Source organism: Terrapene carolina, unplaced genomic scaffold (genome assembly GCF_002925995.2).
Source record: "Terrapene carolina triunguis isolate 2854851 unplaced genomic scaffold, T_m_triunguis-2.0 Scaffold96, whole genome shotgun sequence".
In the NCBI taxonomy this organism is placed as follows: domain Eukaryota; kingdom Metazoa; phylum Chordata; order Testudines; family Emydidae; genus Terrapene; species Terrapene triunguis.
In genome coordinates, this window is record NW_020664447.1 from 75,698,043 (window position 1) to 75,712,713 (window position 14,671).

At 42.6% G+C, this 14,671-nt stretch overlaps 1 protein-coding gene across 1 annotated transcript in view; it reads right to left on the reverse strand.

Annotated features, from left to right (window-relative positions):
* Positions 1 to 14,671, reverse strand: part of ATG2B (autophagy related 2B) — a 73,090-nt gene that overhangs the window by 3,188 nt on the left and 55,231 nt on the right. Inside the window, exons 33-40 of the mRNA XM_024219350.3 lie at positions 13,461 to 13,655; positions 12,746 to 12,847; positions 11,006 to 11,084; positions 5,727 to 5,931; positions 4,578 to 4,647; positions 3,855 to 3,937; positions 1,968 to 2,089; positions 1,679 to 1,833 (exon numbers count right to left, since the gene is read on the reverse strand). Coding sequence (XP_024075118.1) covers positions 1,679 to 1,833; positions 1,968 to 2,089; positions 3,855 to 3,937; positions 4,578 to 4,647; positions 5,727 to 5,931; positions 11,006 to 11,084; positions 12,746 to 12,847; positions 13,461 to 13,655 — 1,011 coding nt within the window. The remainder of the gene's footprint in view (positions 1 to 1,678; positions 1,834 to 1,967; positions 2,090 to 3,854; positions 3,938 to 4,577; positions 4,648 to 5,726; positions 5,932 to 11,005; positions 11,085 to 12,745; positions 12,848 to 13,460; positions 13,656 to 14,671) is intronic.

A 14,671-nucleotide genomic window follows, 5' to 3' on the forward strand; every position in this document is an offset into this window, starting at 1 on the left:
AAAAAGAAAAAAAAAAAAAGCCGCGATCGGCGGCGGCAGTTGAGCAGCAGGTCCTTCGCTCTTAGAGGGAGTGAGGGACCTGCCGCCCCCGAATTGCCGCAGGTGCCGCCCCTCTCCCTTGTTACATAAACCTTTATACCTTGGAAAGCTGCTAAATGCTATATTCAGATTATTTTATTCTGCTTGTTAAGCTAGTGCCTGGAGCAGGCCCTGGGTTGGGGCTTTGTAAAACTATCTTGAAAATTTATGCCACTGCAAATTTAAATTATCTTATAATAAACTAAATTATAAATGCTGCTTTTTAATTGTCGCTACTGGTAAGGTTTATATCTTATTTGAATTTTACAAAATGGCAGTAGTTGAAAATTGAAAATTAAGGCTCTGTTCCTAAAACACACAAGCAGGTATGTACCTTTACTCATATGAATAATGCCATTGACTTCAATGGGAAATCTCGTATGCATAAAGTTAAAAATGTGAGCAGTAAGTATTTGCAGCTTCAGGGGCTAAAATTGTAATTTTAATAAACTCTTTTCTCTTAGTGCATAGAACGGTTTTCATTTCAAAACAAAATTACTTCAGTGTTAACAGCAGAAAGTTATTCTGAGTTTGAAAACATTAATAAAGTTAATGTGAACTTTTTATATACACAGGCCAAAATTTTCAGAAGCAGGAGCCTAAAGCTAGGGTTCTAAACCCATATTTAGGTGCCTATGCTGGGATATTCAAAAGCACCTGAGTGACTCAAGAGCACAAGTCCCACTGATATCAAAACTACAAATCCTAGTGGAAGAGTACAGCTTTGTCCAAGCATTTTGGCTTTTAACTCTTGGGGCTGGTCTGCACTGGAGGGGGGGGATCAATCTAAGATATGCAACTTCAGCTACGAGAATAGCGTGGCTGAAGTCGACGTATCTTAGATCGACTTACCTCCTGTCCTCACAGCGCGGGATAGATGGCCGTGGCTCCCCTGTCGACTCCGCTTCCGCCTCTCGCTCTGGTGGAGTTCCAGAGTCGACGGGGAGCGCGTTCGGGAATCAATTTATCACGTCTAGATGAGACGCGATAAATCGATCCCTGATAGATCGATTGCTACACGCCGATCCGGTGGGTAGTGAAGACGTACCCTTGGATGTTCAATAGATTAGAAGGGGGTGTTGGTTGCAAATACAACACAAGTTGTTTGCTTACAATTTTGTGCGGATCTCACAGTAGGGATGAGCCGCTGGGCTTGTCTCTCTCAGCATGGATGAGCATTTTAAGAATAAAACTTCTTAGTGGAAAAAAATTCCTATGTGACATCTAAAATATGTAATTCTACTAACAAGGACAAAATATCCACTTTCACAATTAAAGACTATAAAATGGGAGGAGAATGGTAAAAAAAAAAGCAACATATACATTACAAATCATAACAGAAATTAAAAAAGTATTTTTAAACTTTTTAAAGAATTATTTTTATCTACCCTGATTTATTTGCTGTCAATATTTCTATATTGCAAGTGTTTCAAGTGAAATCAAATAAGCCCTCTGGGTAGAGACCATCTGTTTTCCATTTTTGTACAGCACCCATCACTGTGAGGCCTTGATCCTCAGTGGGGCCTTTGGGGACTACCATAATAATTATTACTAAAAAACTTGTTCTCTTGTCTAACCTCAGATATAATGTAAAATGTACCTGTATGGTTTGAACCATTCTGTTTGTTAGCTCTAAAGCTGCCATTGCAGTGGAAGTACCAAAGGAAGCTGCTCCTCTTTGAAAGCCTCTTACAATACGACCATCCTTTCGGTACTGTTCTATTGGTAACCACACTAAGTCCTTCAGACCTTGAACTGAAATTACAGCCAGAATGCAAAACACATAACTTGTTACATAAACCTTTATACCTTGGAAAGCTGCTAAATGCTATATTCAGATTATTTTACCAGTGTGATATGTATTTGAACAGTAACAGAACTGAACTCACCTAATTGCACTAATGAATGCATAGGTCCTACTCCTCCCAGGATTCCTGGTAGCTGGTTTTTCTTTATGTCATTAAGCCATTCAGTGATGGCATAAGAGAATAGCTTATCCACACCTAACAAACTGTAACAGACAGAGTTATTAATACTATGAAAAGCAATGATGACTAAGGCTTTTGGTACTGTCTCGCATGACCTTCTCATAAACAAACGAGGGAAATGCAACCTAGATGGAGCTACTATAAGGTGGGTGCAAAACTGGTTGGAAAACTGTTCCCAGAGAGTAGTTATCAGTGGTTCACAGGACAACGAGTGGGGTCCCGCAGGGATCAGTTCCGGGTCTGGTTCTGTTCAATATCTTCATCAATGATTTAGATAATGGCATAGAGAGTACACTTATAAAGTTTACGGACGATACCAAGCTAGGAGGGGTTGCAAGTGGAGGACAGGATTAAAATTCAAAATGATCTGGACAAACTGGAGAAATGGTCTGAAGTAAACAGGATGAAATTCAATAAGGACAAATACAAAGTACTCCATTTAGGAAGGAACAATCAGATGCACACATACAAAAGGGGAAATGACTGCCTATGTAGGAATACTGCGGAAAAGGATCTGGGGGTCATAGTGGACCACAAGCTAAATATTAATCAACAGTGTAATGCTGTTTCAAAAAAAGCGAACACCATTCTGGGATGTATTAGCAGGAGTGTTGTAAGCAAGACATGAGAAGTAATTCTTCCGCTCTACTCTGTGCTGATTAGGCCTCAACTGGAATATTTTGTCTAGTTCTGGGTGCCACATTTCAGGAAAGATGTGGACAAACTGGAGAGAGTCCAGAGAAGAGCAACAAAAATGATTAAAGGTCTAGAAAACATGACCTATGAGGGAAGATAGAAAAATTTGGGTTTGTTTAGTCTGGAAAAGAGAAGACAGAGGGGACATGATAACAGTTTTCACGTATGTAAAAGGTTGTTAGAAGGAGGTGGGAGAAAAAATATTTTTCTTAAGCTCTGAGGATAGGACAAGAAGCAATGTGCTTAAATTGCAGCAAGGGAGGTTTAGGTTGGACAGTAGGAAAAACTTCCTCACTGTCAGGGTGGCTAAGCGCTGGAATAAATTGCCTAGGGAGGTTGGGGAATCTCCATCACTGGAGATTTTTAAGAGCAGGTTAGACAAATACCTGTCAGAAATGGTCTAGATAATACTTAGTCCTACCATAAGTGCAGGGGACTGGACTAGATGACCTCTCAAGGTCCCTTCCAGTCCTATGATTCTATGGCTTGAGGGATGTTTTTTCTAGTGAATGAGAATAAGAAAAGACATTTAAACACTAAAATAAGGGGAAAAGTGAAGGCTCAAATGCCATACTCACTTACCCCTGGCAAACTGAGGTATTTGATCTTTGTGCTCTCCCCAGTAAAAAAAAAAATATATATCTACAATTGCATTCTGGGATATGTTAGTGGAAGAAAACTTGTGGGGAAAATTGATAAAGAAGAAGCACAGCTTCATGTTATTCCCATAGGCTTTGAATCAGGAAAGAACTTAAAGTATGTGTTTAATTTTAAGATTTTATGGTCAAGTTCAGTACATGGTTAAGAGTTGTTTTGAACAGAGCCATATTAGACATATTGTTCCTGAATTGGAGCCATATTAGACAATTCTCAGTCCTAGTTTTCATCCCATTCACATCACAAATGTCTATAAACAAACAGTTTAAGTGCATTAAAAATGAAGTTTCTCCTTATAAAAATCATTGCAGTGTGCTCTGAATTTTAAATATGCTTAATATGAGAATTTGCTTTTTGCTTGGTATACCCAAGTACTTGCAACGTCCACATCCAATTTCCAGAAAAAAAAATCATATTAAAATTTAGTAAACTCACCCATGTCGATAGCAAAGTCTCTTCAACTTTAACTCTGAGCAGTTTAATTGTGCAAGACCAATCAAAATCCCAGCTAACGTACCCTGAAAATTAAATACTTGGTCAATCTAAAAGTCTATCTGCAATACGCAATCTGAAGTTGGGAAATAAATACTTAAGAACCTTGGATCAAACACAAATTTTATTGAATATATTTTAAATTGCATACATGGAAATAAAACCTACCCCCATATCCCCTATTTATTTTATTACAGCATTTTGAACTATGCCAGATGAAAACTGACACAAGGTGCTTTGGATAAAGAAGCCGCAATACCAACTTAGCAAACTGGTGTAAGGGAAATCTTTGGATGGCACAGGCCTCTCCAGCAGTACGGAGGTGTATCAAGGGGTGCACCCAACGGCATAGCTGGAGCTCTAATGCACTTCAAGCATCCTCAGCTGGTGGCATGGTCCCTTGAGGGCCATTCCTGCTGGGTGAAAGTGTGCTGAATAACACTTCCTGTGCTGAATAATGGTGAACCAGACCCAAGGATCTACCCTATTGTTCTCACGTAATAGTTCCATGTTATTTAGTTTCACTGAAAGTTTAAATAAGTAATACTTGAGAATTTTCAAGACTACACTGTAGATGGGTAGGTAGCACAAAGGATAGTTCCGCTCATAGAAAGAAAACACACAAAACATCAGTTTTATCAGATAGTCTCTATGTTGTCAACAAACCTGATCCATTGAGACATGTTTGCCATGGTAATCAAGACGTATTGGAACTTCTGATATAAATCGAAATTCTCTGAAATATACAAAGGAAACAATCAATTTATTACAGTTAGAGAAACTCAAACAGGAAATAAATGAAGCCACTCAAAAGGAAAACCAAAGTATGAACCACAAATAGGTGCATGTCACACTATAAAATGATTCTCTTCAGCTTTTTTGTAAGGCATATATCACTGCAGTGCACCTTAGACTGTTCTACTCCAAAATGTGAGCATAAAAAGCAATGTGGCGTTCCATGTTCACTGTTTCAATGACTTCCAGATCAAATTGTAAAAGTTTATATCATCTTTTTCTAACTATCAGCCCAGCAAATTCATCTTGAGATCAGAAAGTCAAGCTGTATTCCTTCTGAATACTGTATCAGCACAATCTTTTCCATGGGCCAATTCTGCCCTTAGTTACACTGGTGCAACTTTATTGTTTTCAGTGCCTTTGCACACATGAAAAGGAGAGCAGAATTTGGCCCAGCAATTGGAAGTTGTTAACCATTCTGTTGATGATGCACGTGCTGGAACAGAATCTAGCTCACTCTCCCACAGCTTGGTTCTGCAGTGCTAACAAAAGTGAAAAGTTAATTGTTATAACGTAAGTAGATATAACTCAATACATAAGGCAGAACTGTTGAATAAGAAGGTGCAATTTCTTCAGTCACTTTTTAGGTCAAAACTACTTTAAAGCTCATCTCATGATATTTTACTATTGTAACCCTCTTCTCTCCCGTAACACTCAGACCCTCCCTTAATTCACGGTCATCCTTGATTGTGTTAATTTTAATTTAGACTCAGCTCTTCAGTGCAGGGACCAGTCATTTTATTTCTTGGTAACACACCTTGCTCATCTATGGTGATGTATCAGAGCTTTTATTGAATTTCATTTTCTTCATATACACGTGACAGTTTGAAAAAGCTAACAGGAAATTCAAGAAATGGTTATTTTTCAATGATACATCATAGTATTATATTTAAGCTCTGGAAGAAAAAGATAATGCCCACTGAGGCTGCACAGAAATTACTGTAATGCCATATTTTATAAAAAGCAACAAAAATGGTAGAATACATGCAGACCTCTGGAAATTTTGCAATCAAAATTTACCTGAAAAAGACTGGCTGATCGCTGAACGGTGTCTCTTCAGGTGAAAAATGATGGTCCTCTCCATTAACCATATCCACAGAATCAACACTATCATTTTGGCTTGTTTGCTTGTGTACTGAGAAAGAAATGACTGGGCTTGGGTCCTTGAAACTGCTGACATGCTTGGGCAAACTACAGGTTACATCAGCACCAGGAGACTTTTTAACTGAGATAATAAAAATTTACATACAGTAAACAAATAATTCATAGTCTTTCACAGTAATTTCAAGCAGCCTGTTAATAAGTGTTTTGATTTGTTTTTGTCTCTAATGAAACAAATCCATGCTGTTACAGTTAAATGCACTGTGATGTATAAAAAATGGTTACTCACCTTCTCGTAACTGTTGTTCTTTGAGATGTGTTGTTCACGTCCATTCCAATCAGGTGTGCGTGCTGCGTGCACTTAGCAGGTCCCGTCGGGTCGGCTGTGGAGCCCCCTGGAGTGGCTCCTTCATGGCGCTCAATGTATGACCCTGCTGATCTGACCCCTCTTCAGTTCCTTCTTACCGGCTACCCCGACAGAGGGGAAGGAGGGTGGGTATTGGAATGGACGTGAACAACACATCTCGAAGAACAACAGTTATGAGAAGATGAGTAACTGTTTTTCCTTCTTCAAGTGCTTGTTCACGTCCATTCCAATCAGGTGACTCCCAAGCGCTACCCTGGAGGTGGGGTAGGAGTTAAGGAATCGCTGACTGGGGCACCACCCTGCCGAATGCTGCATCATCTCTGGCTTGTTGGGTGATAGCATAGCAAGAGGTAAACGTATGCACCGATGACCAATCTGCTGCCCTGCAGATCTCTTGTATCGGGATCTGGGGCAGGAACGCAGCTGACGAGGCTTGTGCCCTTGCTCTTGTGCGGCACCGGGGAAGTCAAGCGGTGTCATGGGTATGGAGCCAGGGAGCGCCAGTGCCGAGGGTCTCTTGTGGTAGAGTCCTTCCTCGGCACTGTGTTGCCTATGGATGCCAGAGCACTCCGTATGGATACGCCCGGTGCCGGGTGCTGGCGGTCCGCAGCCAGCTGTGGGCGGAGAGCAGATTCCATTAACAGCTGCTTTAGTTGGAAATCACACTCCTATTTGGTTCTTGGCCGAAAAGCCCTGCAGATTTTGCACCTTTCCATTTGGTGCGCTTCCCCCAGACACTTTAGACAAGAGTCATGGGGGTCACTGATGGGCATAGGCTTATTACAAGCACTGCAGGGAGCCCGAGAGGGGTTAGGGATTGGGGAGAGACCCCCACTCCCAACCTACTATTTATCTATACTAAATTACTATAATACTAACTATAACTGTAATGACTAATGGAAGAACGCTAAGGGAGCACTTGCTGAGCAAGTGAGCACTGTTCCAACGGTAGGAAGGAACTGAAGGGGGGTCGGGTTGGGTCGGCCGGGTCATACATTGAGTGCCATGAAGGCGCCACTCCAAGGGGCTCCACAGCCCTCCGACGACCGTGCATGCGCACACACCTGATTGGAATCGACGTGAACAAGCACTTGAAGAACAACAACACTGGATTTTCACAAGAATAGTAATATGTGTAAAATGCTCCCAATATGTAGTTATAAATAGTTCTATAGGTAGCTAAAGCTAACAAATAAATCATTAGAAAAAGGTCAGGAGTAAAAATTTATGGTAAAAAGCTCTTGATGAGAGACTGAGTAAAATTCTCAGAATTTCAAGTAAACCTTTGTAATTTCTAAGCATTCGTAGGCTTGCAATAGCATTCATGGAATTTTAACAGAAACCCTACTGAGAATTACACAGCCTGTATATTTCTGCAAGTTGCACCACGGAAAGTAGGTGATTTAAGATTGTTTACATACATAGAAAAGAATACAATATAGTCAAAGGGGGAATAATTCTTAATTAAAAAAAATCTTATTCTCTCATTTTTGGCCAGGTTTACAATGACAGTTGGATGGAAATACTACTTTAACTTAATACTAACATTTTACTACTTGTATATAAATTTAGGATATGATTCCTTCTGCAAGAACTGCATTTAACTTTAAATTAGTAACTATACATACCCTTTAAGAGAGAGGGAGAAAAAAGCATTTGTTTTGTTTATCCATAGCTCCAACACTTTACACATATGCTCACAACTTTTCCGAAGCCTTCACTAATATGCTTCAATTTTTGGGTGCCCAACTCGAGAGACATCTTGTGATTGGTTTTCAGAGATGCTGAGGACTTATGTGGGTATCCAAAAACTGATGAAGAAACAGTTACTTACTATAACTGTGGTTCTTCGAGATGTGATGCAGATGTGTACTCCACTTAGGTGTGTGCATTCCCAGCACACCGGAGCCAGAGACTTTTCCCTAGAAGTACCCATAGAGGGGCGATGCTCGCGCCTCCCCTGGCTATATGAGGCAGCGCCGCCCCAACCCCCCCTCAGTTCCTTCCAATCGAAAGCCCTCAGAAGGAGACTCCGATGCAAAGGGGATGGAGGGTGGGTCATGGAATACAAGCCTGAATCACATCTCAAAGAAACACAGTTACAGTAAGTAATTACTTCTTCTTCAAGTAGATCCAGATGTGCTTTCCACTTAGGTGACTCACAAGCAGTACCCCAATCTGGAGGTGGGGCTCTGAGTCTAAGAAATAGGGACTGTAGGACCACCCTTTGGAGGCCTGCATCCACTCTGGAAGATACAGTAATAGCATAATAGTCCTTAAATGTACATATGGATGACCACCTGGCTGCCATGCAAATGTCCAGGATGGAAACATCACTGAGGAACGCTATTGCTGTCACTTGCGCTCTCATGGATTAAGCCCATAGCCGCGGAGGAGGCGTAGCCGAAGCGCTCTCATACTCAGTCTTGATATAGGATGTTATCCATCTAGAGAGGGTCTGTGCAGAGACCACTCACCCCTTCATGCAGTCCGCATATGATACGAACAGGTGAGGTGAAACATAAAATGGCTTAGGACAGTCTAGATAAAAGGCTAGACATCACCTGACATCCAGAGCATGGAGGCACTGTTCTTCTGGGGAAGAGCACAGCTTAGGGAAAAGCACAGGTAAATACACTGCCTGATTCAGAAGAAACTGAGAGACCACCTTGGATAAAACCTTTGGGTGTGGTCGCAGCGTTAACTTGTCCTTAGAGAACTGAGTGTAAGGCGGTTCAGCCATTAGGGCCTGCAACTCTCACACCCTTCTTGCCAAAGTGATGGCTATTAGGAAAGTGGTTTTCTAAGACAGGAGGGCAGCAGACAGGACACAAGAGGCTCAAATGGAGGGCCCATCAGAGCCACCAAAACCATGTTTAGGTCCCACAAGGGAACCGAATCTCAGACCGGAGGATGCAAGCAGATAAACCCTTTCAGAAATCTCCTCACCATGGTATTGGGGGGAAAAAATGAATTCCCCTGAATAGGGGGATGAAACACAGATATAGTTGCCAAATGGACTCTCAGCAAACTGAGTGCAAGGTCCAATTTCTGAAGATGTAGCAGATACTCTAAGATGTCCTGGGATGCAAGCCCTTGTCATTTGGGTCCCATGGGCCAAGGATCACAGTGAGAATCTCTTCCACTTTGATAAGCAGGCCATCCTAATGGAGGATTTTGTATTGTTGAGTAAGACTTGTTGGATAGCTGCTGAACATTGCTGGAGCACCCACAGAAAAAAATTAGTGGGTGCTTAGCACGCATGGGCAGCCAGCTCCCCCGCTCCCATCTCCAGCGCCTCCCACCTGCTGGCGGCCTGCTGATCAGCCCCTTCCCCTCCCTCCCAGTGCCTCCCACCCGCCGCAATCAGCTCTTCTGTGGTGTGCAGAAGGCACCGTGCGGGGAGGAGCGGGGACAGGGCGTGCTCAGTGGTGGGGGGCAGAACTGGGCAGGAAGAGGCAGGGCAGGGGTGGATCTGGGGTGGGAAGAGGCAGGGAGGGAGTGGGGGCTTGGGAGAAGGGGCGGGGTTAGGGACGGAGCAGGGGGTTGAGCATCCCTAGGACCAAAAGGAAGCCAGCGCCTGTGCCTACCCTGCCGGGCTCTGTCATTTCCAGCTGTTATGGCCAAGGAGGCCACTGATATGGGTAGGGCATTGATGGCCAATAGGACCTGGGCCCTACTTCCCAGCTTCGGGGCACATGCCAACCCTGGGAGCCATATTGGTCCATTGGCGGCCCTCGGAGCTTGTCAGGTGATGTGGAGTGGGAAGATGACAATCCCAACTCGGAATCAGAAGAGCCCTGTGATCTTGGGAACATGGGAGGAGTGATGCCCGAGAGAGTCAATAGATGGCCTGATTCATCCATCGCCCAGAACAAGGCAGGAATCGGTGCCCCCAACGAAGGCAGTCCCGTCGGTACCGAGCATGCCAGTGCCATAGGCAGCATCAGTCCTGGCGCAAACAGCGGTACTGGAGCACCCGAGTGCATTGACGTCGAGGATGCTGAAGGCAGGGGAGCTGAAGAGGGTCCCTGTACTGATTCCAGTACTGGTTTCATCCCCACCATGGGGAGGGGAGCAACTGGATGTGGTGCTGACAGACACAAGGGTTCAGCAGCTGGCTCCATCGGAGGGGCTATAGGTGGCACACCACTGGCCAATGGTAAGGGCAGGACTGAAAGGCAGAGATCTGTTGCTGCCTGGTACGCTGATGACGTGGACACAGCTGGGACCGGCATCTCCGTCATCAGTACTGGACTCAATGGAGGCCAGAACCAGAGTTTCCGCCCTTCCCACTCAGTACCAGAGAAGGGTCCAGAGGTACCCATACAATACTGAACACTGGATTCAGTCCCAATCTGGTTCGCACTTTTTCTGGGGGAGGCAGAGGCGTCATCCTGCAACCTGGAGCAGTCCCGATTGGTCTTATGAGACCTCTTCCTCAGCACCGATGGAGAACAGCTCAAATAGCCAGGGGAAGGGCCATAGCCATGCGGCACAAGCATCACCCTCTATGGGGACTAGTAGGCAAAGGTCTCTAACTCCAGCACGCTAAGCGTGCATACACCTCATTGGAATACACCTAAGTGGAATACAACTCTGCATCTACTCGAAGAACACCACAAAATTAGAGAACTCTTCTGAAAGCTTTAGGCTTAATAAATTATGTCTAATATAGTTCTTTAGCAAATAGAATAAATTACGTGTATTAGTATACACATGCGCGCACACACACACACACACACACACACACACACACACAAACGAGAGCGAGAAAGAGGAAGAGAGGGGTAGAGTGTGTGTTTCCAGCTTACTACACCAATGATAGTACCTTCTGGATCTGGAGTCATTAAAACTTCCACTTCTGTAGAAAGGCTAGTGAAAAAATCCTTCAGGAAAAACAAGGCATCCTAAAATAAAGAAATAACGCAATCACGTCAAAGGAAAGGAAACAAATCACCTCAATCTAGAGTTCTCTGAAGAAACCATCCGCAATCCTGGATGTTATGTTTCTGTGGGTACTTGCACATCAATCAAAGGAACAAGAGAATACATTTTAGCATCCAGAGCTCAAGTGCTTTTTTCAGTTGCAACCTAAACCAAACAATGCATTGGCCCATATCGTGCAATGGAGAGCCATGGGCAGAAATGTGGGAATCCCCCTTGCATTGCACAGCACGTGGGGCAGATGCTTTTGCAGTACTGTCCCAATCCCTTTCCTGGGACTCTTCAGAGGGTGGGGGACATGCATGGTCCCTGCACCAACCCACACAGAATACAGTCTAGAACTATATTATTTTTCCTTTGGCCTCTTCTATGTAGCTAGAGGGGAACCTGTTAGAATGGATCCATTGGAACTGAACTACTAAAAAGCTGAGGAGGTCATTATTGGGGACCCCAGAGCCAATGTGGAGGCCCTTGCCTCCAGGGAACACATGGCAGAATGTGGTTCATTCTCCAGGGACTGAAAAAGTGGACATCATGTACTGGGCAAAGCTAAAATCATGGTATAGGAATGTTTCAAATGGGAAATTTTCTTGGCTACTAGATGGCAGCACTTCCATGCGATATTTCTGTTCTTGGTGGATATAGTATGAAACTATTACAGACTATGGCAGGGCAGATTTTAAGAGGCACAAATGGCAGTAAGTTAGGTGTTTAATCATCCACTGAAAGCCAATGGAAGGTAGACACCTAAATATCATTTGTACTTTTGAAACTCTCCCCCTCCATAGTCTGCAGAAGTCAGTCAAGGAGAGAATTTCAAAGCCATATTGCTCATTTCTATCAAAACCATGTCATTACACTTCTAAACTTTTAGAACTTCTGGGTTTGGGAGGCCTCACATACAGTGGATACTAAACAAATAAAAAACATCCTGCCTAACTAATAAAAAACATCCTGATAGAACTAATTTCTACCATCTCTTTTCAGTGCTCTCTGCCATTAATGTTCCAAATAGGTGTTAAGGGTATCAAATGGCAAAGAGCTTGTGGTACAGCAGTTTTACCATGTCATGTGCTTCTAACTAAAATATTATTGACTTCTCTTCTTCACATTAGAATTCAACGTTATTGGACTTACTTTCAAGCCAATGATCATTTACTGGGATGACAAAGCTATACAAGTGTTGCCAAAACATAAAAAAGCGTACTCAAGTCTTTAAAAATTCACTACATTTTTCAGAAGTCTCATTGAATGAAGTGCAATCTTTGAGAGCATAGCCATTTCTGCAGCTATTACTAGTCTTTAAATTAAAAAGTCTAGTCACTATGTTGGCTGGAGCACTAGATAAGCTCAATTGTTAAAAAAAGAGATTTTTCATATAAAACGGACATAGACAAATGTACAAGGACACATGTAGAGCTGGAGGGAATCCAAAGCTACATAACAGAAGGCAATCAAACCCACAAAAGAATTGCATAAAATGTGTATTCGGAGGTTATGAGTGTAAAAGTTATAGTACTCATATTAAATTTCTCCACACAAGCATTTAGAAACTGTACATTGCCACAATCCAAGGGGCACAATGATGCTTCATCTAATGGACAGTGTCTCTAGTATCACCAACCTGGTCGATATTGAGGCGAAGTGGCATTAGTGATACACGTAAACAACATTCCTGTGGGGATCTGCCAGACTCTGGACGGACATGTAATGCTTTAACTGTTAGCTGCAGAACAAGAATGAGACAGAGAAAAACTCAATATATAAAACTCGAAATATAAAAACTCAAACCAAAAACACTGACCAATGAAAAGTGTTCACCTTTCATTCATACTTTGAAATGATTACAACTTCTGTCCTTGTAACATATCTCAATTTGCCAATTATATAGCTAACACAAGATGAGTAACTTATCATGGATTGATGTATGTCTGAAAGTTCACTGGAAAAGGAAAGCTACAAATGAAACAGGTCTCCAAAGTCTCTGACATGAATATACTAGGTGTACATGCCTCCATATGCAGCTGAAATTCAAAGTGTACACACACACAAAGTGATGCATACTCAAAACTGAAAATACAGTGCAGCTTAAGTAAGCCTGTGCGTGCTAGATCTATTTTAAAATTGCTATAACCTTGAAAAATAGGATAGAATATTATTTGAGATGACCTTTTATACTAAACTCTACCCACAAGAAATTAAGAAAATAGCCTACACTGACATAAAGCTTATGCTATTACAACATTCCATTATCTCATACTTGCTCTTCTGCAATACCATTCTCACAATTAAAATGTTTGGTTACTATAATACCCGATGAATAAGTTTCATAATCTTACCATATTAGAATGTGCTTTTCTGGGCATCTCCTTACTACAGTAGAGATAGAGAAATTTATTCATCTGTGATGTAGCCAAGCGATCTCTGATCTCAAGGTCTTGAACAATAAAAACCTGCCGGGACACTGGCTGCTCCAACAGACTGGATTCACATTCCGGCCCTCCTGGAGGGTATACCTCATGCTGGAATTTCACCTTGGAACAGAAAGGCAAAAGGGGATATTAAGGTCCAATGCATACAAGCCTTTACAATATAACAGTACTGATAAATCTAGGACTTTAAAAATCATGGGTCAGGCTTTAAAATCATGAGATTTTAAAATAAATAAATAAATGGTGGGAGTTTGGGGGTCTGATGTCTGCACTCAACAGAAAAGACTCCTAACCCTGCTTTGTTTGCACATTCATGTTTTAGGATGAACATTCAATCTGAAGCAAATGGAAAATACAAACACAAAAAGAGAGGGAGAGAGAAGAGGTGTTTTCCACCTATTCATCCTGCCAGTCTATTATTTTCCTCTCAGTCCTAGGGTGACATTTCCCTCACTGACCAACTGTTCCCCATGCGGTCTCCAGTGACGTTCTGCTTCTGCCCCGTCCCAGAAAACTCATGCTCCTGATCCAGTCAACCTCATCCAGCAACTTTCTCTTCTCTTACTTCCTTGTCTCTACATACACGCAATCCCTCCATGACTCCAGCCATTATCCCCCCCGCAACACTTCACTAATCCTGTTTCCCCCTTGCCTGCTGGCAACCTCCCCTCCACACAGTGCTTCTCTCCAGCAACCCCCACTTATTCCTCTCCTCCACTCCTATGCTTCGTTAACCCTCAAGTCATCCTCCTCCTTTCCCCCTTGCACACTCAGCAACCTCCCCTCTCTACTATTTAGTGTAGAATAGGACTGCAAGCACAGCAAATGGAACAGTGACCTCTGGTGACCAGCAAGGAGATTGCAGGCAGCTGAGCCCAAATTCCTGAGGTTGCCTGCAGATAGAGCATGATTGTGAGAATATTTAAAAGTGGCCCCAATCCATGACATTCGTAATAATATTGAGAGTGTTGGCAATGCAGATATCAGCAAATCATCAACTTCTAAGTCAGGTCATCTGACATTTGAGCACTGTTCAGAATCCTTATATTTTTCACACTATGACCCCATTATTTTCAGATAAATATCTTTGCATCAGCATAGCAATTGATTTATGTCCT